Source organism: Marmota marmota, unplaced genomic scaffold (assembly GCF_001458135.2).
Source record: "Marmota marmota marmota unplaced genomic scaffold, marMar, whole genome shotgun sequence".
In the NCBI taxonomy this organism is placed as follows: Eukaryota; Metazoa; Chordata; class Mammalia; order Rodentia; family Sciuridae; genus Marmota; species Marmota marmota.
This window is the reverse complement of record NW_025999949.1, coordinates 263,251-289,563: the sequence shown is the minus strand read 5'-3', so window position 1 is coordinate 289,563 and position 26,313 is coordinate 263,251. Positions and strand designations below refer to the sequence as shown.

The 26,313-nt window shown below is 42.8% G+C and overlaps 1 protein-coding gene across 4 annotated transcripts in view; it reads right to left on the bottom strand.

The window, feature by feature from the left end:
- Nucleotides 1–26,248, bottom strand: part of Matn2 (matrilin 2) — a 137,787-nt gene extending 111,539 nt beyond the window's left edge. For all 4 annotated transcript variants that reach the window (XM_015486324.2, XM_015486325.2, XM_048801894.1 and 1 more), the window contains exons 1-2: nucleotides 26,233–26,248; nucleotides 12,872–13,039 (exon numbers count right to left, since the gene is read on the bottom strand). In XM_015486324.2, the coding sequence (XP_015341810.1) occupies nucleotides 12,872–13,013 (142 nt within the window). In that variant the 5' untranslated portion in view covers nucleotides 13,014–13,039; nucleotides 26,233–26,248. The remainder of the gene's footprint in view (nucleotides 1–12,871; nucleotides 13,040–26,232) is intronic.
- Between the last annotated feature and the right edge of the window lie 65 nt (nucleotides 26,249–26,313).

The following is a 26,313-nucleotide window of genomic DNA, read 5'->3' as shown; positions in this document are numbered from 1 at the left end:
TGAAAATGCAGATAAATGAGACAATTTTTTAAGGAAAATGCCAGTTACCAAAAGAGACCCAAAAAGAAATAGAAAAGTCAAATAGACTGATGGTTTTTTAAAAAAAATAGATCAGTTGTCAAATATATACCCTTACAGAGGCCATCAATCCCAGATGGTTTTCTGAGTTCTCTGATACTAGGCAAAAATTTCCCCAAAAGACTATTCCTCAACCCACAGTACCTGTGGCTGTGAAGATACCAAATCCTAACATGACAGGTAGTGACCAGAGGTTGCCTTGGCATTGACCCCGCAGGACCCTTGGCACCCAGCATAAAGCCTTGCACACAATAGGTACTCAGAACAGTTCTATCTGTTGAATCACTGAGTGAGTGAATGGTAGGCAAATCATGAAGCAAAAAAAATATGTATTAGAACTAAGTCATACTGGTACAGAAAAGAAGCTATGTAAAATGGATGAATTTCTGCCAGGTGCGGTTGCACACACCTGTAATCTCAGCGGCTGGGAGGCTGAGGCAGGAAGATTGCCAGTTCAAAGCCAGCCTGAATTGTGAGGCCCTAAGTAACTCAGTGAGACTCTGTCTCCAAATAAAATACAAAAAAGGGCAATAGCTGAGTAAGTGCCTCTGAGTTCAGTCCTGGGTATCAAAAAAAAAAAAGGACAGATTTCCTATTCCTCCTCATTTTGGAGATAAAACCAAGTTTGAGTGGTAGAGGAGAGTGGAGAGATGCTTCATTTAGTGGGTGGGACAATCACATGTGACAGCCACAGGGACGCCAGCATTTAGGTACATACAAGTGAAAGGTAATCCCATCAAGTTCCAAAGATTTGAAGGTTATTCATCTTTCACTGGGTTTAATTCAGCCCTCAGAATAAGGGGGTTCCCACATACATATTTCTTCAACAAATGGGTGGATCTGGCTGGCACAAGCCCTGGTGTCAGGGTGGGGAATTCGGAACTAGAAATGGAAAGCAACTCCCCGAAGCCTTTGCCAGGTCTGAGCCCACTGGGTGGGATTCCTTTGCATTTACTTCATGGTCCAGCCTGACTTTCAGGCCCTCTGGACTCATCCTCCCTGTCTTCACATGACCCAATGCCCCATGCGGCACATAATCCTTCACGCCTCTCCTAAGGTCTCTTCTGGCTCTGAGCCCTACTGGTCCGGCATACGCTCATCTCCTTTCCCATAGACCCTTCCCTTGCCTCAGCTCTTGGCACATCTGGCCTCCCAGCTTCCTCTTTGATGTTTTAACTTATGAGAACTTCTCCCTTCCCTCTTCCAGCCCCATCATCATTGGAGCGGCCAAAATATACAAATCGCCCTCCTTTCATCTTTCTCTACAAATCGGCCTCCCCTGGATGTATTGGAAGAAGACTCTTCTGAGCTAGTGGTTCCAATTCCTGGCTTTTGGAAAACCTCATGTGGATTGATTTCACACTCTGGCTAGATTGCGCTCATTTCCCATCTGCAGCCTGAAGATGCTGGCAGTGCTACCCATTGCAATTGTTTGGACCCACTTTAATGACTCAAATATGTGACACTGTTGAAGTCTTTGGATATACTTCTTCCCCGTTCTGTCAGTCAATAACCATTATATCACCCTGATGTGGGAATATAAAGCAAATCAGAAAGGAAAAAAAACAGGCAATTTAAGAACATGTCAGAAGATGATATATTGTCCCACAAACATGAAAGGAGGAAGCAAAGTGACTTGCTTGGAACTGAACTGCGCCCCCCCCCATCCCCACCCCCTGCAAATTCCTATGCTGAAATCTATCTCCCAGCATTTTAGAATGTATCTATAATTGGAGAAAGGGTCTTTAAGAGGTGATTAAGTTAAAATGAGGTCATTAGGGTGGGCACTAATTTAATATGACTGGTATCCTTACAAAAAGAAGAAATCTGGGCACAGGTACAGAGCAAAGGGACCATGTGAAGACACAGGGAGAAGATGACAGTCTAGAATCAAGGACAGAGGTCTCAGAAGAAAGCCATCCTGCCAACAGCTTGATCTCAGACTTCTAGCCTCCAGATGAGACCAAGAATTTCTTTGCATAGGCCACCCTGTCTGTGGTACACTGTCATGGTGGCCTTAACGAACTAATACACAACTCAAATCTCTATCACATTTTCCATCAAGAATACATTAAATATTTAAAGACTGAATGTTCAGGCAACTTTTTGAACTAGCTCTTCTTGCAATTTCAGCATTTAATAATCATTAAATATTTAGACATGAACTTCTAGAAGATGATTATTTTTATAAACATTATAAAAGAATATGAACTATTCTTTAAATATTTTCAATGGTGAGTTGGAGAAAAATTCAGAAGGCATTTTATCATATTTGCAAGTGATTCTAAATTGCTAAATTAAGGAGGAAAAGATCTCAAAAAGCAAGAATGATGAACCTAAATGAAAAAGAAAAAAAATTAATGTTTTTAGTAATGCATTATATTTATGTATACAAGTGGAATTTATGTTGACATAGTCATATATGGATGGAATATAATTTGCTCCATTTCAACCCACAAAGAAGATAAAATTTGATACAAATAAATTTAATAGCATGCGTGAGGCTCTGGTTTCATCCTCAGTATCAGAAAATAAACAAAGAAGTAAACTAAAAGCTTTCCACTTATGTTAAGAAAAAAGCAGGTACAAAGTGCTGGGGAGGGATATTGGTCAAATTCTATTGTTATATGGTGTGCATGCATGAATATGTGACAACAAATCCCATCATTACATACAACTGTAATGCAACAATAAAAAAATGTGGAAAAAAATATAGAAAAAAGCAGCTACATGAGAGCTGCTGAACTAAGTATAATAAATGTCATGATTTTCATGAATGGCAAGTTTTACATAAATTAACTAAAAAGCCTAATACATTTTACCTGTAATCATCCACTCATCCAATTAACATGTTCAGAAGTGTAACATTGCCAGAGAGTAACATGCATAACCAATTACAATCATGCACCAAAATGATGTTTTGGTCATCAATGGACCACATATACAACTGTGGTTATTCCACATAGCTTAGGTGCGCAGTGGCTATACCATCTCGGTTTGTGTACACACACTGATGTTTGTACCGTGATGATATCACCTTCTGACACATCTTTTAGAATGTGTCCCTATTTCTATATAATGCATGGCTACATATAGTGCCAGCCACTAATAATTTCTAAGTTATCTTGATTAAAAAACATTCACTCAGAAACTCCCAATGAGGGCTGGGGCTATAGCTCAGAGGTAGAGCACTTGCCTAGCATGCGTGAGGCACTGGGTTCGATCCTTAGCACCACATAAAAATAAGTAAAATAAAGGCATTCTGTTCATCTACAACTACAAAAAAAATAAAAAATAAAACAAACAAACAATTCCCAGTGCAGATTTTTTCTCGGAATGCAAAAATAGGGTTTTTTTGTTTTGTTTTGTTTTAAGCAGGGAGGAAAGTTCTTATCTTCCAGCTCCTTCCCTAATTCTGTAAATATTTCCACAGAATCCTAGAAAGTAAAGGTTTGCAGATTAGAGATGTTCAATATCTCTGATGCATGGAGGATTCCTTTCCTTTGTGGGCTGATTCAGTGGCTAGACAGTTTCACATAGAAGCAAAATTGTTTTCCTTGAAAGCACAGGTGTTTTGTCCTGCCCTTCCTTCTAAAGGTCTTAATAACAATTCTAAAATCTTCATTACACAACCTTCAGAGAGTCCCTATGTCTTCTGTTTTTCAAGCTAAACATCCTTAGTTCTTTCCATTATTTTCCACATGCCCTGACTTTGGAAACTCACCAGCCTGGCAGCTTCTCTCTAGATATGTTCCTCTTTGCTCATCTGTTAGTTCATTTACTTGCATCTATCAGTATTTATCAAATGTCTGCTGTGTACCAGGCTCATTGCTAAGCGCTGCCAATACAATGATGAGCTGCAGAGGCAATTAAGCAGGCAATCATTGCACAGGCTAATGCAGTACAGGGAAATAAGGCACGCTGGGGGGAGATATAGGGGGTACTGAATCCCAACCGAAAACATTAGAAATGCTTCTACTGAGACCTGAAAGATGAGTCCAATTCAGGTGTGTGAAACAGAAGAGTTAGGGGTATAGAGGAGAGTTTGAGCAGAGGAAGCAGCAGCTGGCTTCTAGAATTCTACATCTGACTACTCAGTGAATTGCATGACCTCGAATGAGACTTTTAACTTCTCTAAGCCTCAATTCCTTCATCTGTAAAATGGAGATAACAGTACTCTACAGAGTGAAGCGTGACCTGTGCAGCACAGTGCCAGTCAAGTAAAAAATTAAATAATAATAATAATAATAATAACAACAACAATGGCAGCCATCATTACCATTATTTTCAGCAATTAGGGAGACCAGGGACATGGTTGACTCCTCAGGGGCAAGGCTGTATGCCTTGTCCCCACAGCATCGGCCACCAAATAATAGAAACAAAAAGTGGCTCTGTCACCCATTGAGAGTGACACAAACACATAAATACACTGCAGGTACAACACACTTGGGCAAGATGAAGCTAGAACATCTTGGAACTGATGAAGGAAATGAAAGAAGGGAGACATGTATGAGGCTTATAGAAAATGAAGGAGATAAAGAAAGTTTAATAAGAGAAATGGGATAAGAAAGAGAATCCGTAGAAGGAAAAAAAATCAAGTTATTTATTCATTGGCTAGGAAAGCTTTTAACTTTGTGGCGTATTGAAAGTCAGAAACTGTGCTTTTTTGGATTCTCCCGGCATTAATCACAAGATAGGAATGAGAAATTCATAGAGTTTATGAAAATGAATGATAACAGGTCAGTTTATACATTAAACAGAGCACAGGCATGAAAAATGCATTTGATGGGGAACAGTACGTCTGCTGAGTTACAGCCATGACAGTCCTGCCATGGGTCCCCAGGTCCCCATCTCCTGCTGCGATTCCGCTGCAGAGGATGCACCGTGGGTGGGCATGAAAGAAAGAGGGGATTTTACTTCAAAAGTCTTTGCTGAATGTCTTCTTTGATATAAGGAGAGTAACTAAGAACAGNAAAGGCAGCGGAGCACAACAGACACAGGATGGCAATTTTGTAAATCAATGGATGGTGAAAACTGATGTGATTCTGCGTATCTGTGTATGGGGTGAAGGGGGGGAGTTCATAACCCACTTGAATCAAAGTGATAGGAAATATGATATGTCAAGAAATTTAGTAAATGTTTTGAACAACCCACAATAAAAAAAATTCAAAAAAAAAAAAAAAAAGTCTTTGCTGTATTTAAAGCAATTCCATAAACACTCTGCATCAACCTTCATTTTTATAATCAATTCTGACAATAAAGACACACGCCAACCATCTGATTCTGAAGATGTCCCTTGTGATCTGCTGTGCTGTAAGAGGCTGGCTCCCTGTCCAGGCTTGGGGTCCACCTTTTGCCAACTCTCTCTGGGTAGGAAAATACTAGCAGTTTATTTTCAAAGTTTCAGAAGGGTGGGCCCAGCCTGCAGTTAGTTCATTCTCCAGCTGCAACTCTCCCTGCAGATGTTATTCATCTCGAATTGTCTTCCTGGCTCACGCTCCACAGCATCTCCTCCTAAGATCTTTTCCTCCTTCCCATTCCCATCCCACCCTTAGATTTCTCTTTAGCAATGGTTCTCAAACTGAGGTTTCCAGAAATGCAGCTTTTTTCTTTTTGGGGAGTACCAGGGATTGAACTCAGGGGTACTCAACCACTGAGCCACATCCCCCGCCCTATTTTGTATTTTATTTAGAGACAGGGTCTCACTGAGTTGCTTAGCATTTGTGCTGAGGGTGGCTTTGAACTCTGGATCTTTCTTCCTCAGCCTCCCAAACTGCTGGGATGATAGGCGTGTGCCACTGAACCCTGCAAAATGCAACTTCTTGAGCCCCAACCCAGACCTGCTGAATTAGACCCTCTCAGCAAAAGGCCTAATATTTTATGCTCTAACAAGCCTCCCAGGAACTTCTGATGAACAGTGAATTTGAGAATCACAATTCCACTGCCCTGGTCCTACTACCCCATCACTTGTGTCTCAATATCTCTATCTTCTTGTCCTCCAGAATATAGCATTACCTTGGCTGTCCTATTTGGAGAGAATGAAAGCAAGCCAAGGATTGCCTCAGGCATCCCACACAGAAGGGGTGTGAGGAAGGCAGGGAATTAGTGATATCACCAGTGACTACCTAGATGAGGCCTGAGGGATCTCTAACTTCAACGTCTTCAAAAAAAGAAAAAAACTGAGTCATGGAGTTTTAGTCAGCCTTTCACTGCTGTGACTTAAAGGCCTAAACAATTGTAGAGGAGAAAAAGTTTATTTGAGGGTTCACGATTTCAGAGGCCTTAGTCCACAGAATGCTGGCCCCATTCCTTGGGGCTCAAAGTGAGGCTGGACATCCTGGAGGAAGTGTGTGGCAGAAGAGCATAGAGGAGGGAAGCAGCTCACATGAAGCAGAGAGGCTCCACTCGCCAGAGGCAAAATATATACCCCATAGCCACGCCCCCAAGAACCACTTCCTCCAGCCACACCCCACCTGCCTCCAGTCACCACTCAATTAATCCCATCAGGGATTAAATCTCTGATCGAGCCAGAGCTATAATCCAATCAATTCTCCCCCAGACCTTCTAGCATTGTCTTACACATGAGTTTCTGGGGGACACCTCAAATCCAAACCATAACACCTCAATCTAATCAGTGAATTAATCCCTGATGGGATTAACTGGATGGTATCTGGAGGCAAGTGGATTGTGGCTGGAGGAAGTGGTTCATTGGGGGCGTGGCTATGGGGTATACATTTTGCATCTGGCAAGTGGAGTCTCTCTCTGCTTCCGTGTGAGCTGGTTCCCTCTGCCACACTCTTCCTTCATGATGTTCAGCCTCACCTTGAGCCCCAAAGAATAAAACCGGCATTCTATGGACTAAGACCTCTGAAACTGTGAGCCCTCATATAAACTTTTCCTCCTCTACAATCGTTCTGGTCAGGTCTTTAAGTCACAGTGGCAAAAAAGCTAAAACACCTCTTCTGTCTAGCTTTGACGAAAGAATCCTCTATGAGTTTGACAAATTGCTTCCCCTCTCTGAGCCTCAGGTTCCCGGTTTGAGTATGAAATCTAATAATAACCACCTTGCAGTATTTCCCCTGTTGGATTAAAATGAGATAACATCCCTACTCACAGCAGGGGCTGCCCTCCATTGGTGCTATGAAAAAAATATAGTCCCATCTTCAAGGGATTTACAGCCTAGTGGTTAAAATAAGGCAAATACAAAAATAAGGAGACTACAAATCCCTCTGAGGTAGGTACCATTATTATCCTTGCAGGGGAAGGTAGACAGAGTGGACACTGGGACAAAGGACCTGCAGCACGTGGGGGCTGCTGAAGGATGGCCTGGTCTGGCTGGGAGGCATAAGGTAGCCTTTGACTTGACCCTGGCCAGGGATGGGTCTTGGCTGAGGCAGGATACCCCTGGTGGTAGGAAGAGGTTTTTAAAGGCCCCAGAAATCTCAGGGAAGAAGGAAAAAGTTCTAATCATGAAAAAGTGGCTTCAGGGGATGTAAGGCTGGTGGCAGAGCCGGAGACTCTGAGGGCTTCTCCATCTACTTTCCCACCTTATTGAGGATGTCAACAAATCTCAATTAGGGATATTGTTTTAGGATGCAGGAAATCTGGAAATCCTTTCTTTACCAGAAGCCAGTGCTTGAAAATGTTCCTAGTGCCCAAGCTAGAGGAAAACCCTGCACTGGATCTAACTAGCCCATCTAACTAGAAAATGCTACTGAGAGCAGGGCTCTCAGGCCAACAGGAAGATGAACAAGCACATTATCCAGCCCAAAGTCTGGAGAAAAACTGCACTGACTACCAAGCCGGATGATTGAAATTCTCCAGCCAGACAACTCCTCCCATTACGTTGCTAATTTAGGAGATTTCAAAGGGCACCTCAAAGCCTCAGGTGCAATGTATCAAAATTTTACTAATATATTGGTGTTGGGTTTAATTACACATATATGCACAAATGGAAACAAGTGTTTGATAACGTACTGTGATTTCCAAAGAGCAGAACTGGGGGCTGTATACGGTAAATTCTTAGATTTTCTTCATTCACCCCATTTTAAAATGATGAATTAGCAATTATGAAAAAGTTTCACTAAATTCTGTTGCCTCTTCCCTGAACACCTCTACAATTTTTCCCAGCCTTGTGTGTGTGTGTGTGTGTGTATGCACACACATGCGTGCATGCAGTAGGCCTCCACTCTCACCTTCCCCTGACAAGACTATGGGGCCAGATTCCTTTTAAATCTTTGCCGCCCATTTCTCGAATCTACTGCCATATTGCCACAAAGTGCTCTCATACAACACAAAATATGAATTCTGACTGGGTAGTATTGATCCGAAGGGGACTCTATTATAGGGGAAGGAAAAGGCCTCAAAGTTCATAGAAATAAAATAAGTGAAGTGGTAACTTTAGAAAAGAAAGTGCATATCAATAAGACCTGGTAAGAGAGACAACCAGGAGAGCAAGCTGACAGAAGGACAGAGTGGCCTGTGTACTCTCAGTCTTAGGAATAAGGGGAGTTAAGAATACAGTGGGTAGGGCTAGGGTTGTGGCACAGCAGTAGAGCGCTTGCCTTGCACGTGTGAGACCCTGGATTCGATTCTCAGCATCACATACAAAAAATAAATTAGTGAAATAAAGGTATTGTGTTCAATTACAACTAAAAAAGAAAAAGAAAAAAAGAATACAGTGGGTGTTTGAGGAAGGAGGATTGTTTTCCCAAATGCTGATATGTCCCAGTGGTTGCCCTGGGAACAGGTCCACCCCCAAATGACAGTGATGTAACAAAGAGAATAAAATGTGCACAAATAACACAGGCAATAATTACTAGTGGGACCACATGTCTTGCAGTTGGCAGCCCTAGGAAGGGTTTAGGGAGGAGCTTGGAAGGGGACATGTGTGCCCCTGCCAAAGATGGGGCAAGTGAGGAGGAATCCCAAGGTGCTGGGAACAGCACAGCCTGCTGATCCAACTCCACCTGCCAGTGCCCTCACCTGGAAGGGACTTTGGGATGGAGAATGTACTTGTTCATCCTCCTGTTGGCCTGAGAGCCCTGCTCTAGTAGCATTTTCTAGTTAGATGGGCTAGTTAGGTCCTGCCCTTTGCCAAGGCCCAGAAAGGTTGATTCTGTCCCAAGGGTAACATGGGTGCAGAATTTAAGTGATCAACATCATTGTTGGCTATAAGTAATCCTCAGGGCTCCCACTTTTGCAAAATGGGATTTGAGGTCTTTGTTGGAGCCTCAAATGTCCTAAATGACCAGTTCCTGACTCTTCCAGGCTTATCTCTAGCTCAGACTCCCTGTCTTACAGATGGCCCAGCATCCCCAGGGCCTACTCTAGTTCCACCTCCACGCTCCATCCTCATTCATCCTTCTGTGGCCTGCTCATCCCTGCAGGCTTTACATGGCCATGACCCTCAAGAGGAACGATTCCCTCTCCAGAGGAATAAGATACATCAAATTATGTTATGGCATGTGTGAAAGTGCCATAATGAATCCCATTATTAAGTATAATTATAATGCATCAATTTTTTTTAAAAAAGGCTTTTGCTTACAAAGGAAAAGAGAAGGGAGAAGGGAGAGAACAGACCAATTCCCTTAAGCCAGTCATTTTCAAAGTATGGTTCGAGGACCTCTAGGTGTACCTAAAATCCTTCCAGAGGACTCATGAGGTCATACTACTTTCACTATAACACTAATGTTTGCCTTTATACTCTCACTCATGAGTACACAGGGACAAAATGTTTTAGATTCTACATTGCAATCAATTCCAAGAAAACATTTGACAAGTTTAGTGTAGTATCGAAAAAGAATATCCCAAGTAAATGACAAGGCTATTAAAAATGCTCCTCCTTTTTCCAACTCCCATATCTGTGTGAAGTCATATATTTTTTCTATAGTCCAACCAATACAATATTTCATGACAGATGGATGAGAAATAAGAATCCAGGTCTCTTTTATTAAGCCAGACATGATACAGAATTACAAAATTGTAAGATAGGGCCACTCTTCTCACTAATTTCCTTTTTTTTAATATTTATTTTTTAGTTGAAGTTGGACACAATACCTTTATTTTATTTATTTATTTATTTTTATGTGATGCTGAGGATTGAACCCAGGGCCTCACACATGTGAGGTGAGCGCTCTACCACTGAGCCACAACCCCAACCCTCACTAATTTCTTTATTACTGAGAAAATACAGTTCATACAGAAAATACAAATAATTCATGTTAGCATGCTATAGACTTATTGTTTTATTCTTAAATTAATTAATGAGTATTTTTTAAGTTCTCCATTTCAATTTCTGGTCTAGTAAATCTTGCTAGATACGAACTCAGACAAAGCTCTTTGGGCAGCTCTGGAGACCAAGGCAGGAGAATCACAAGTTCAAGGCCAGACCAGCAATTTAGAAAGGCCCTAAGCAACTTAGTAAAATGCTGTCTCGAAATAAAATATAAAAAAGGCTGGGGATGTGGCTTAGTGATTAAGTGCTCCTGGGTTCAATCCTCAGGAGAAAAAAAAAAAGCTCTTTGGGATCCTCAATAATTTTCAAGTGTACAGGAAGGATCCTGACATCAAAAAGCTGGAGAGTCCCTGCCTTATACTGAGCAGCCTCAGCAGGCAGAGTGGAGCTGTCACTTGGATATGTCCCTACTCCTGCACGCTGATTCCACCAAATTAATGATCTTTTTAGATGCCTGTCTCCTTCACTACATTGTGTACTTCCTAGTGGTGGCGATTCGTCTTAAAGTTTCCACCGCACACCACCCCCATGTCTGGCAGATGAACGAACGAGGTAAAAGAAGCCCCTGTGGACAGACTGCACAGGCTGCTGGGTGAGTGGCTGATAGAAACATGCTTTTTTGTTTGTTTTTAAATTGGCTCAAGTCGTTACTAAGACTCTGATTTGAAATTAGGCATAAGTAGAAACATTTTTTAAAAACCAAAAAAATTGAACCTAAGAAACAATTCTGCCATTTCTACTGTTAAACTTTCAGACACACATGTACAAGCAAAGAACCTGAAGTCCTCCTCACTATCCTTGACACATTCCCCAGAAAAATGAGGAAAAGGAGGCAGTGCTGGATGTGGGATCAATGCCTTTGGCAAAACAAGCTTCTGCCTCAAATCTCAGAAGCCATGTGTATGTATGTGTGTGTGTATGTGTGTGTGAGTGACAGAGATCCAGAGAGCAGCTCCATAAGAAATGCAACTGCACAGTCAGTGCTGGGAATTTAGGAATCTATCAACATTTTTTTTCATATATATATATATATATATATATGTATTTATCATCTTGAAATTTTCTTTTTGGATTGAAGATTGAGCCCAGGGCTGCCTTACCACTGAATCACATCCCTAGCATTTTTTTTTTTTTTAGTTGTCAGTGGACCTTTATTTTATTTATTAATATGTGGTGCTGAGGATCGAACCCAGTGTCTCACATAGGCTAAGCAAGCATTCTACCACTGAGCCACAACCCCAGCCCCCAACCAGCCCTGTTTTTTTTCTTATTAATTTTGAGACAGGGTCTAGCTGAATTGCTTAGGGCCTCCCTAAATTGCTGAGGCTGGCCTTGAACTTTCAATCTTCCTGCCTTAGCCTCCCCAGTCACTGAGATTACAGTCATGTGCCAGTGCACCTGACTTGAAATTTGCTTTTAAAAAACCCTTAAATCAATGTATTAAGCATCCCCAAGTCCTTTTCCCATGTGCAGAAGTATTATATTTATATCACTTTGGAAGAGGGATGTTCAACAGATGGGAGACATGAAGGACCTAGAATCACTGGGGTTATTATTTAGTCAGTGTCAGTAAAGATTCTGACCTCTCAAAACAAGGCCCTGTGATCCCTTTAGTCCCTGATTGTAATTTTGGATGCTGAGGTTACCAGGTTGCAGGACAGTTCCCTAAGTATCCTTCATGGGTGTCTGACTCTAATGACTGGCCAAGAAGCTATACATGTGAAGTACAGCTTCAAAGATCTTCATGGACTGAAAGCTCTGATAAAGCCATCATTTGCTGCATGCTTACAGTTTGCATATATTCCCTAATTCACTCTTCACAAAAATGAACAGTGAACTTGCAATCCTCCTGCCAATGTTCCAAGGTTGGCATTCAAGTTTCCATTTTGTAAATGAGAAAACTGAGCCTGAGAAAAGTTACACATCCCAAGTATCACACCTGATAAGCAGCAGAGGCAGGACTTGAACCCAGGTCTATACCAAAACCAGTTCTTTCCATTGGCCGACCTGCCTATTACCTCCATATCCTGGGCACCCTGGCCCCCATGCTGAGAGCAGCCAATTTAAGTTCTGTCCATTTCAGGACACTTCCTTTTTCCTGAAGAAAACATGTTCACTGGGTGGAAATAATCAAGCATGATGTTCTTCATTGTGAATGTCTGGATTGAGCTCATAAGCCCATCTCTCCTGTGTGTCTGCTTTTCCCTATGCCACCATGGATGGAAGCATCATTCACAGATTTATCTGGAAAAGTCTAATAAAAAAAAAATTCTCAGAAAACTGTTGTCCAGATAAGTCCAACAAGAACATTTTCGGTGAAAAATCTTGCCCTGTGTATTAGAGAAAAGTCCTGAGCCTCAGATTAAACTGAAGACTTTAGAGAGGTGTAATCATATTTTGAAAACCTGCTACCACACCATCAACTCTGGCTGCTCTCAACAGCACTGAGATTCCCCTTCCCCCAGCACAGGCAAGAGAGGACCCAGGGACAGAAAAGCTCCAGAGACCCCATCCCAGGTCCAGGGCCCTCCCTCAACCTGTGGTTCTGTCACTCACCCAGGAGGGCCGTCTGGGGGTGGGTCCGAGCATGTCTGCCCCGGGAGAAGGACCTAGTGTGTGGACGCTCTCTGGCCGCAGATGAGAGGAAAAGGTTCTGTCCCAGGAGAAGCAGCACGCAGCCCACCAGCATGGACTCCATTTTCAAGAGGAGGAAGAAGAGCAAGGCTGTGACACATGACAGGAGAGAGGGATGGGTGAGATTTCCGGGTGTTCCTGAACTCTGGGTGCTACAAACCCCCACCCTGCCTTTTCAGGTCCCAGACACACCACTTGCATTCAGAATGCCATTTGTGTGTTAGGTGGTTTAGAACTTGAGTAGCCCTCATTGGTAGGTTCTTAAATACTCTGAGCAGAGCATGCCCAGTGGGAATTTTTAGGTCACCAAAAGATGGAATGGAAAACTGGAAGGGGGAAAAAACCTATCCTGAAGGATTTTCAATCCATTAAGTTTGTTATCCACCAGTCATAGGCCCATTCTGTATCTTAGTTTGGAAAAATTGAAAATTCTAATTAACAATATTCCTTCAGTAGATTAATAGTAGATGGCATAATTAATATACATAAATTTCCCAAGAAATGCACAAGTAGCTGACAAAATGTAGCATCACATGGCCAATAGGCCTCCCTGCCTCCCTGCCTCCCACATACACTTACTAAGAGGGAACATGATACAGTGATTAAGGGCTTGGACTCTGCACTAGACTGAGTCCATGTGCCAGGCACTATTCTAAATACTTTACATCTATTAGCTCACTCAACTAATATTCATCCCAAATCCCCCTAAGGCTCAGGGTGGTTAAGTAGCTTGCCCAAGGTCACAAACAGTTAGCAAGGGTCAGAGCCCAGACTCAAGCCCAGGGTGAGCAGGCCAATATGCCAATGCATTGATCAGCAGAAAACTCAAGTAGATGTGAGTCAAATCCCCAGAGGGCAATTCATAAAAGGCCATAGCTGTTTCACTGTCAGAGACAGGGGTGGGGCAAAGACCAGTTCCCAAAACTTCACAAAAAATACTGAATAATTCAGCAAGTTGTCCAGCCAGTTGCTTTCAGGAACTGACCTGGTAATGGCCTGTGGACTCTCAAAGTCCCACCATTTTTCACACTTGCTGTATGAAGTCAGCTCACTTTATACTATGCATTTGCATTCTATTAAGAATAGGGAATGTTTATTCAGCACTTACTATGTGCCAGGCACTGGGCCAAGTGCTTTAAAAGTACTAAGTGATTTAATTATTACAGTAACTCAGAAAAGTCACTCCCTCGCAGTCACATGCCTCATTGTGGGGTGAAACCGGAGTGCACTTACTCCTTATGGGTAACTACTTCCCACCCCCTTGAACAACTTACTCTCTGCCAGATAGATCCCTTAACTCCAAGATTCTGAGAAAAGGAAGAAAAGTTAGAATATTCTGCCTCTTTCTCTAATCTTAAACCTATTATTTACTTTTAAATATCTTTGGCATTTGTGACCTGATTTTATATGATGCTGTGTGTGACATCATTAATATGTGATTTATTATTTTCATGCCATTCCCTTTCCTCTAAATGAAGCAAATACAAAGTCCATGTTTACTCGTCCAAAATGTATCCAACATACTCTCAAGGCCCTCTTCCTTCCTGATACAACTGTACTTTGAAGTCATTTCCGGGACTATTGCTCCTCCTTGCTCCTGGTTGTACATATATACCACTGAAGCCAGTGCCTAACACATAGTACATGTGGAATAAGTGTTAGCTATTTACTATTATTATTATCGTCATCATTATCACATCATTCTGCATGCAAACCAATTAATAGGAAGTATACATTGTTAAGTTTGTCATATCAAGTCATTTCATGATCATTAAATTAACTTTTATGATTACTTATGAATATTCTTATAATAAAATATAACACAAAATTCATAACTTTAAAATATACATTTTAGGGCTGGGGATATAGCTCAGTTGGTAGAGTGCTTGCCTCACATGCACAAAATCCTGGGTTCAATCCCCAACACCAAAAAAAAAAAAAAAACCCAACAACAACAAAAACATGCACACACACACATACACACACACACACATTTTACCTGAAAAACATTTAAAACTCTGCTTTCACAATGCAATGGCATGGCAAGCCAAAAACTGGTAGATTATATCTGCAAAACATATATCTGATAAATTATTTATATCCAAACTGTATAGATTCTTATAACTGAAAAAGAAAAAAGACAAACAACCCACTTAAAAAGGTACAAAAGGTTTGAAGAGTCCTATTACCAAAAAATATACTTGTGGGTGGTTGTTTGTTTGTTTGTTTTGGAACAAGTATTGAACCCAAGGGCTCTTAACCACTGAGCCACATCCCCAGCCTGTTTTTTATTTTGAGATGGGGTCTCACTAAGTTGCTTAGAGCCTTGCTAATTGCTGAGGCTGGTTTTGAACTTGTGATCCTCCTTCAGTCTACCAAGCCACTGGGATTATAGGCGTGTGCCACTGCACCCGGCCAAGGAAGACATTTGGATAACAAACATATAAAAATGTTCGAGACTCTTAGTCATTAAAAAAAAAATTAAAACCATAATAAGTTGCCACAACAAATCCAATAGCAAAAAAAAAAAAGAATTCAGCAACTCCTTGTAAGGTTAAACATAACCTTGCCAAATGACACAGGGTAACCGACTGTCCCTGTTCACCCAGGACTAGCCCTGCTTTAGCACTGAAAATTCCCATACCCTGAGAAATACTAAGTCTGAGGCAAACCAGATGTTTTGTCCCCACCAGCAACCCTGATCCTAGGTATTTACCCAAAAGATAAGACTACACATTCCCACAAACACTTGTACTCAGAAGCTCACAGAAGCTTTAATTGTAAAACCTAAAAACTAAAAACAATCCAAAAGTCCATCGACAGTTCAACAAAGTATGGCACGTGCACACAATGGAATCCTTCACAGCAATTCAAGGAATGATCTACTGGGTGAATCTAGAAACAATTACGCTGAGTGAAAGAGCCGGACACAAAAGGATTACATATGGAAAGATTCTATCTATATGACATGTAATCAAGGGCAGGACTGCAGGACAAAAGGCAGGTCAGGGTTCCCTGACAGGCATGCCGAAAGGAGATCCGATGTGAGGGACTCTGGGGAGAAGATAGAAATGTTTACACTGTGATCATGGTGGAGCTAGACATTCATCCAAACCCATGAATCTGTACACTTAAAATTGATGAATTTTAATTATAGGTCTGGGCCACCAACTAACACCAGGCTGGTGGCACAGAACTATAATCCCAGTGGCTCAGGAGGCTGAGGCAGAAGAATCAAAAATTCAAAGCCAGCCTCAGCAACTTAGCAAGGTCCTGAGCAACTTGGCGAGATCCTGTCTCTAAATAAAATACAAAATAGGGCTGGGGCTCTGGCTCAGAGGTTGAGTATCCCTGAGTTCAATCCCCAGTAGCCACCCCCAAAAAAGGGCACTAGGGATGTGGCTTAGTGGTTTAACGCTGAGTTCAATCCCTGGTTCCCCCCACCCCCTTCCAAAAAAGAAAAAAAAAAACGTTGCTAACATAAAACAAATATGGTAATATTATTATCAGACAAGACAGGTTTTCCTTAAAAATATAATGGTAGGGAAACAAGAGAAAAACAAGCCAGTGCATGCATACATCTCTAAGGTTGTCACCATTTGGCATTCACAGCTGTCAGCACTTGAAGAACAGGAGCCATCTCTAACTGGAAAACAGAATAATGTTGGAGAACAGTTCCTTTCAAAGATGAGCACATGAGAAGAATTGTTCTGAGAAATAGAGGTTAATTCAATCTGAACAGATTCCATGAAGCGTTTTGTGCACATGGAAAGAATATCTTAAAATAATACAAAGGCTATGACTTTTGTTTCAGCAATTTTTCTCCCCCGATGGAACAATGAGTCTTTTCATTTCGCTTTACCATGGAGCTGGGGGAAGAGAGAGGAGATTGTTCTGACTGTCTTAGCTAGGAGTTCTTCTAAGCATCACTTGTGACTCAACAGGCGGGTAGAAACCCACCAGAGCCAACACTATGTGCTGTGGGCCTGGCTCTGGACACTGTGTGACCTCACATGGATGACATTACCCTTCTGGGCTTTAATCAGTCCGTTATAAAATAAGAGCCATGACCCAGAAGCAATGTCTTTCAACCTAAACCAGGCACAGGCCAGGAAGACTCTGTTATCCTAAAGAAGGTGGCAAGATACCCTCCTGGGTGCTAAGTCCCGCTCAGACAAGAAGAAAAAGCAGGGAGGCGCTAACGTTTATTATGTATCTATGGTGGACCAGGCAGTGAACTGGACATCTTGCAAATTATCATTTCATTTGAGCTCCACAATCATTCTGCAAGGTGTTGTAGGACCCTAATTATAAAATTAGGATGGAACACTAAAGTTTATGGACAGTCCAAGCCTCACAATCAGATTCTGTACTTGCCACCTATCAAGCAGTCAGCTTACTTGTGAAGAAGAAGAAGAAGAAGAAGAAGAAGAAGAAGAAGAAGAAGAAGAAGAAGAAGAAGAAGAAGAAGAAGAAGAAGAAGAAGAAGAAGAAGAAGAAGAAGAAGAAGAAGAAGAAGAAGAAGAAGAAGAAGAAGAAGAAGAAGAAGAAGAAGAAGAATGAAAGAAAAAAAAAAGAAGAAGATTGCCCTAATTTGTAAGTTTTTAGATGCCGGTTTCAATAATTTTGTCCCTTTCAGACCTCTCTGTCACATCCCAGGCGTACATCCCACTACTCAGATACATTCACAGAGAATCACACAATGCTGGAGTTGGGAAACATCAGAGGCCCTACCTTCCTGCCTGTCACCTACTGCCAAATTCCCATTGCCCATGTGACCACAAATGAGAAGCCAATCTCTGCTAGGACTCAAAGCCATCATGGTTCCCAGGCAGTTCTAGATATTAGACCTCAGTTCTTGTTGAGGTTGACCTGACATGGCTGTCTTTAACTTCTACCTAGTGGTGAAGGCCTACTTGCCAACTCTGCCTGTCCAAGCATGAACTCATCTTCTCCCACTCAGTCCTTTTATGGTCAAGGTAACATCATGTGCTCATCCATCTCAACATCCTGATCAGAAACTTGGAGCCAACCTCCTGGTGTCTTCTGCATCCCCACCACATTCTTGGGGACACAAACCAGTTTTCCCACTTTCCTTCTGCACCCACTTCATTCTGCACCTTCCCCATCCAGGCCTCCTGACAGTTCCCACCATGTAGCCAAAGCTGTGCTCCCACCCTTTTTCACCCAGACTTTTCCAGCAACCTCTGGACTGCACTCCTTGTGCTGGTCCTTCACCTACTGGCCCTGTCCCTCCTGTCTGGAATCTTTCTTTGGCCTTAGTGTCTACATTACCACTCAGGGCCCTCCATGACTGCCCACCAGCCACGTCTACAGCATGGCAGCTCCCACATCTACTCGAGGTTCCCATCTGAGTCTGAGGAGCTCAGATTCTTTCACACTGAGTGCCCTCATTCGTGCTGGTGTCTTGGCCTGCAAAGTCTGTGTTCTATGTAGTCATGATGACATTCAGCCATCACTGAAAGTTCTGCTCATGCATCACCCAGTTGGTCAGTGTACTTGAGTTTTCCCAAGGACTGACTCTCCCACCCACCCCAGTTGGTTGTCTACTCTAGCACTTCCTTTATTTTTCTTGCTACCATGTCCGTCTTCCTGCCTCAGTGGTGAGTTGCTCCTTGGGACTATGCCTTGTCACCTTTGTGTACCCCACATGCTGGATGCCAAATTTTGTAAATAAATTTTTAGAAAAATCAATAAATGTTGAATAAATACTCATCCAATAGAAGATCAATAAATGTCAAAAAAAATTGGCCATTGTTCTATATAAAACTCAATGCCTGGCCTTCTTCTACAGATTATATTTGTTTGAAATGTAGATGACCCTAATAAAAGGCTCTCTCCCACTTTCCTAGTGGGAGGAGCCCCATACAATTTCTTGAGAAACTTGAATTTACGATTTATAAAGAATATAGATGAAATATCAAACATCTACTTACAATAACATCAGTTTAATCACAAATACATATTTAAGACGTTAAATGATATTATAATATATTGATATTATGACTAACATAATATAATATGTAATAATATTATATTAATTTAAACATAATGTTTTGTCACTTTAAAAAATGAATAATAAAATAAGAGATTTTTTCTCTCTTGTTTCATAAAACAATGTTCTCAAATGCTTTACTTGCCTTACTAACATTGGTAATTTTGAACACTAAAGATGCCTTTTGAGCATCTTCACTTCTGAGATATTTGAAATATTGCATTTTTTGAATCCAAAAAAAGTAAATATAATGCTGTCACTAGCAATTGTATCCCAGACCACCACTCTCCATTTATGCAGCATAAGGATAGCTAGAATTTTAATATGTCCTGAAAACAAATCCACCATGATCCCTACAACTTAACCATATATGATATTGTTCTTTAAAATGACCTTAAAAGTATGAGATTAAACTGTTATCCAACAGTTGCAGTCATAAAGTTGCACCCTCAAGACTAATTACTAAATCTGAATTGAAATTTCTGCCAGTTTTGGTTGGTTGGTTGGTTTCTATAAGTATCCAAACTACCATGATTGAGGTCATTTTTGGCTAACTTATCTTCCCCAAGCAGTACTTTGTTCAAAATAGTTGACAGAGCTCCCTGTACTTGGAAGACTTTGCAAGGACTCAGATATAAAGCAATTTCCTCTCTGTCAATGAATAATGCCTTGGAAAAATCCTCACCTCCTATTTAGGCTTATATGGTAATTCCTCCCATGTCTTTTTCCCTCTCGCCCAATCATGCAGAGTCCTGTCTGGTTTTTCACCCATGACGTCTCTCACGTCCCCTTCCCTTTCCATCCCTCCCATGGTCACAGATCTAGACCTGGCTCTTCTCCCATCAGACAGACTGCAAAGGCTTTGGCAGAGATTTCTAGCTGTCTCCCAACTCTCCTTTGTCTTTCTTCTTTAGCGGTGGAACCCCCACTTTCCCATGGGACACAGGCTGTGCCAGATAAGGGTCATCCCCTTCTTCCTGCCAGGTAGCTAAGTGCTGACTTGTGGGATAGCACTATACATGCTGCATATAGCTTCTGAAAGTGTCCTTAACTTTGGGGTGAATGGATGACCTTCCTTGCTTATTTATTCCTAGAATAAGGACATCCTGGCTGAAGGCAGAGCAATTGTCTTGAACCGTAAGACACCACAGAAATAGAAGCCATGCTCCAAAAAAGCTACAAGGCAGTAGAGCGTGGGTCCCTGACCCAACACAAGCTTTGGACTCCCTGCCTCCAGGCTTATGGACTCTGAGACAGAAATAAACTTCCTTTTCTAAACCATTGTTATGTTGGTCTTTTTCTGCACTATTATCCTGGTCTTTGAAGCTGAACCTAATCCCAATAAACTATTTACAAGTCTCTCTATTGAACTCATCTGGCACCAGTGCTAAATCCCATCTTGCCAACACAATATCATGCTTATTATACTCCTGCTTAAAAACAGTAAGTGACTTCCACATACCAATAGGATCAAATCTAGACTACTCAGCTCAGCATTTGAAGCCCCATAATCTGGCCCTATTACAATGTTAACAACTCCCCCATTAATACCACACACACACACACACACACACACACTCATCATCACCTTCCACTGAAGACTGATGGCTCTATACAATATCAATGTCGCTTCATTTCTTTTATTTTCTTTTCTTCTTCTTCTTTTTTTTTTTTTTTTTTTTTTTTTTACCAGGGATTGAACCCAGGGGCACTTTACCACTGAGCCACATCCCTAGCCCTTGTAAATATTTGATTTAGAAACAGGGTCTCACTGAGTTGCTCAGGGCCTCACTAAGTTGCTGAGGCTGGTTTTGAACTTGTGATCCTCCAGCCTCAGCCTCCCGAGCTGCTGGGATTACAGGTGTGCACCACTGTGCCCAGCCACTGAAGCCCCTCCTTGGTCCCCAATTATTGCCTACCCCTGTAGATACCTACGGTTCTAACTTTTGTCATCATAGATAAGTTTTATTGTTTTTTTAAATGAAACTTTTAATTGAAGTATGTATATAAAAAAGTGTAGCTGGATTGATTTTTATGATGTGAACACATGTATAATCAGCAATCTGATCTATAAACAGAACAGTCCCAGTATCCAGAGACCCCACTCACTCCCATTTCTGTGCACTAACACCCCAAGTGTAGCCACTATTCTGATTTCTGATTGTAGTTTAGTTTTGTCCTTTTGGACAAGTGCTAGGCAAGTATTCTACCGCTGAGCCACAACCCCAGCCCCTCAAAGGGGTTCTCTCCTGAGTGGGGCATCATGCACCTTCTAGAAGGGAATGGTTAATAAAAATAGGGCTGCAGGGCTGGGGTTGTGGCTCAGTGGTAGAGTGCTTGCCTAGCATGTGCGAGACCCTGGGTTCGATCCTCAGCACCACATAAAAATAAATAAACAAAATAAAGGTGTTGTATACAACTAAAAAATAAATATTTTTAAAAAAATAGGGCTGCACGACAAATCACTGCTTGGGATTCACTTTCAGGCCCTCTCAGGTAGGCAGAGTGATGGCCTTCCAAAGACGTCCATGTCCTCACCCAACAACCTGTAAATGTGTGGCTACATGACAAAAGGAATTCAGATTGTTGATTAGATGACCTTAAATATAGGGAGATAACCCTGATTATCCATGAAAATCCAACATAATCACAAGAATCCTTAAAAGCAGAGCAGAAGAGAAAAGCAGAGAAGTGGCAGTGTGAGGACTCAGACCAGTGTTAACAAGTTTCAAAGATGGGAGCAGCAACAGCCAATTGATGTAGCACCTTCTAGAAGGAGGGAAAGGCAAGCAAACAGATTATCCCCAAGATTCTCCAGAAGGCTCCAGTCTTGCCAATACCTTGATTTTAGTCCAATGAGAATCATTGCAGAATTCTGACCTCCAGAACTGCAAGATAATAAATTTGTAAAGTTTTAACCCACTAAGCTTATGGTAACTTGTTACAGCAGCAATAGGAAACTAATACAGATTGCCTAGGAATCTCAGGAAAGTCAAACATCATTAGATGGGTATTTCTTTAGCACAGACATTGCCCAAGTGGGCATTTTTCCTATTTCTCTGGAAATAGAGGAGGAGAAAGAGCTAGATAATTCTGATCTGGAAAAGTCAATAAATGCTATTGATGGGAAACAGTTGTCCCGAGCGGTTAGGGCCAAAAGTTTAGGTTAGTCAAGGAAAGGGAAAAATAGCATCTTCTGATCTGAGTTCAAAAGGAATAAGGTTCACAAAGGGACTTTGCAGATGTGGCTCAGTTAAGAATCTTGAGATGGGGAAATTAGTGGGGGCTTTTCCATGTGCACCAAATGTTTTCACAAGAGTCTTTGTAAGAGGGAAACAATAACGAGAAAAAGGGAGGGAGGGAGGGAGGAGGAGGGAGAGGGAGAGAGAGAGAGAGAGAGAGAGAGAGAGAGAGAGAGAGAAATTGGAGCAGGGGAGACTGAGAGAGAGGGAGAGGGAGAGAAAGAGAAAAGGCGGGGGCAAAAGACAGAAGGGAAGCCGGGTGCAGTGGCACACCTGTAATCCCAGCGGCTCAGGAGGCTGAGGCAGGAGGATTGCGAGTTCAAAGCCAGACTCAGCAATTTAGCGAGGTGCTAAGCAACTCAGTGAGACCCTGTCTCTAATAAAATACAAAATAAGACTAGGGATGTGGCTCAGTGGTCCAGTGCCCCTGAGTTCCCAATCCCTGGTACCCCCTCCCCCCACAAAAAAAAAGACAGAAGGGAAGAGAGAAAGACATACAAAGAGCAGAACACAGAGAAATATTGGAAGATGCCATTGCTGCTTTTGAAGATAGAGAGACCAGGAGCCAAGAAAAGCAGTCAATTTTTAGGAATCAGAAAACAAGAGAACAGGTTTTTCCTAGAGCCTACAAAGGGGATGCAGCCCTCTTGAACCTGATTTTAGTCTCAGAAGACCCATTCCATACATTTTCCCCCAGAAGTACTGAACCCAAGGCCTTATGCATGCCAGGTAAGTGCTTTACTACTGAGCTACTTCCCCATCCCTTTTTATTTTTCATTTTGATAAGTCTCATTAAATTGCTAAGGGCCTCACTGAATTGCTGAGGTGGCCTCAAAATTGCAATCCTCCTTCCCCAGCCCTACAAGTAGCTGGGATTACAGGGATACACTGCTGAGTGCTGCCCCATTTCAGATTTCTGAACTCCAGGATTGCAAGGTAATTTTTTTTTTTTTTTTGGCTACTAGGCTCCTTTGTTATAACAGCCATAAGAAACTAATATAGTATCTAAAACAGCAACAAGTATTCTAAGGGGCAGTGAGCCATGCTTTCCACAAGTAGACAAAGTTTTCTCAGACAACCCTCTTAGAAAAAGTTTCCAAAAAAAATGTTAGTTGCCGTACGCAGTGGCACACACCTGTGATCCCAGCAGCTCAGGAGGATCTCAGGTTCAAAGCCAGCCTCAGCAACAGCATGGCACTAAGCAACTCAGTGAGACCTTATCTCTAAATAAAATACAAAATAGGGCTGGGAATGTGGCTCAGTGGTTGAATGTCCCTGAGTTCAATCCCCAGTATTATCCCCTCCCAAAAATGTTACTTGATCCATCTGTTCAGCCACTGGTTTTTATGTACAGATATTCTGTGAAAATTTCCATATCAAGCAACTCATTCTGAATGTTTACTACATCTACACACTATCTTGGATAAGTTCATGTTAGCTGCTTCAATTGACCCTTAAAAAACACCTTATGACAGAATCACACCCATCTGGTGGATGATATAATTAAAGCCAAGGTAGTAACAATAAGTAAAACCAATAAATATCGAACATTGACTCTTTTTTTAAAAAAATATTTTTAGTTAGAGACGGACAAAATATCTTTATTTTATTTATTTATTTTTATGTGCTGAGGATCAAACCCAGTGTCTCAAGCGTGAGAGGCAATCATTTCACCACTGAGCTACAACCCCAACCCTGAACATTTACTCTTCATGTGTCCTAGGTAGTTTTATTTTCTCAACAATCCTTATGTATAGATGAGGAAACTGAGGCATGGAGTCTTAAGTAATTTTTCAAAGTCCTTATAGCTGTGATAGACTATAACTGGAGCCCAGGTCCTTCCAAGGCAGTGTGCTATACTTCTACTACCTCTCATCACTGTCAAAGTTGCTGTCACAGTCATTACTCATAATAGCCGAAGCCTCTGGAATTCAGCCCAGGCCTGCCTTTGAGCCCCTTCAGGCAGTAGTGGCTGTCTGCTGAGCCACATGGCAGGGTTCAAGGATGACCTCACAGGCTGAAGCTCCAAGTGGCAACTGGTCCCTTGGAAGGGCCTCCCTGGCACTGTTTACTAGCAACTGTAATGACATTCTCCGCTCTCTCCTTGAGCTTCACTCCCGCTTCCCCTGAGCCTCCTGAGTCGCCTCTACGTGTATCTTACACAGGGGAGTCCTCCTTAGCTTCCCTAGAAGATGGGACTTCTAGGAAAGGATTGCACATGAGGGCAGGGAGTCTGTGCAGTCACCTTGCCCGCTAACCACTCACCTTCGCATCTCCATTGTTGCTGCCCACCGAGTCTGCTTTTCCTGGGACCTGGGCCTGTCTCCCTCTCTTCTCCTTCCCTACCCTCACCTCACTTAGATCCCAGAGAGAACTGCTTCTAGGCAAGCAGTGGGAATTTTTTTTCCACATCCTCAATGACTCTCTTTTCCTTTCCCATCTTTCAAGAAGCAATCATCTCTTTCCTCTTCTTCAAATCTTGGGCCTCATTTCCACTGTATTCTGCTGACAGAGATGAGTGGTGTTAGCTGATAGGAGCTTAAGACCTAATTATTGTCTAAGGGTATTTCTGGTTTGAACTCTACCATGACTCTACCTTCAGCAATGAGCTCAGGCCTGGATGGTTGTGGTATGTCTGGGTCTGGAATCTGGGAGCCAGGGCCCCCAGAATCCTGATTTGTAGAAAAAAAGAGAGACCTGGCAAGTTTGGGCCCTGAGATTGGATTCTGTTGCCAGAACAGAAGTGTGGATGGATATGGAAATGGAGGGCGAAGAGCCACCGGCATCTGCCATTTCTGGGGAATATAAAGGACCAAGCTTCAGGGGCTCAAAGGAAACCTTCCAGGCCACAAACCCACCTTGGTACCTTGACAGGAATTTGTGAAGCCCTGTGCTTCACTGTGTAAGTGTAACTTCTGGGTGGAAAACTACAGTTAAATACATTTGGATTATCTGCCACCCTTACATACCCACCAAGATCCTTTCTTCATGAACTAAAGAGGGGGCAAATTCACTGCTCATACAAACTTCTTGCTTTGTCTGGAAAGACAGGTGATGGAGCTCACCACTTAATCTTAGGATGCTCCTGGAACTGTTTTTCAGGACTGGTCACATCTCCTTTAATCCTCACAGTCCTTTAGTATTATCATCCCCATTGGAAGAGGAGACTAAGGCATGGATCACCTCCAAGTATTCCAGCCTATAAGCTTCACAGGTGGGGTTTTAATCAGGCAGGCTGGCCTGGTGTCTGCCTGATTAACACCACCGCCCCTGGAGCCTGACTCCCCCATTCCTCAAAGGCTGATGGATGATACTTGCCCTTGATGCAGTTGCATTGCGGCTTTCTGATTTATGACGATTCGGAACTCCGTTAATTGGGCTTGTCCTGGGAGCATGTCCCTAAGGAGGGTAACTTCCTGTGCACCCAGTCCTGGACTCCCTGCCAGGCATGCTCCCCTCTCGAACTGTCCTCCCGTTTTCTAGCAACTATCACAGAATGCCCTCCCTTTTCTCTCCCTCTTCCACAATAAGGGAAGCTGGAATTCTGGCCGCCTTTGAGAAGGAAAAGGAAATCCAGATGACACGGGCAGTGAGACACCAGGAGGGTCAGTCGCAATCATTTCTGGCCAATTGAATAGGAATCTTCAGTGGATACCCGCTCAACAAGTCCCATTCCTCAGATCGGTGTAGACCGGGTCTAGGTGTCCCCGCTGCGGGGTACAGCGCCCTCACCCGGCCCTCTCGGGCTGCTACCGCTGTGAGCCCCGCAGGGAGCGCGCCCAGCCCTCCGCTCCCGGTGTGATAGGACTTTTCCCCCTCTGGACAGTGACGCCTCCGTGTCACGCTCTCCCCAGAGGGGTCAGAGGCTACAGCCCAGCCGGGGCGCTCGGGTCGCGTGGAGCCGCGGTGTCGCGGCGCGGGCGTGGACAGAGCGCCCGCGTGCGTCCGCCAGCCTGGGCTTGATCTGCCTGCGCCCCGGGGCAGCCGGGTCGTGCACAATCCCGCGGACCACGCGCCGCGCTCACCTGCAGCCACCGCCGCTGGNACTCACCCAGGAGGGCCGTCTGGGGGTGGGTCCGAGCATGTCTGCCCCGGGAGAAGGACCT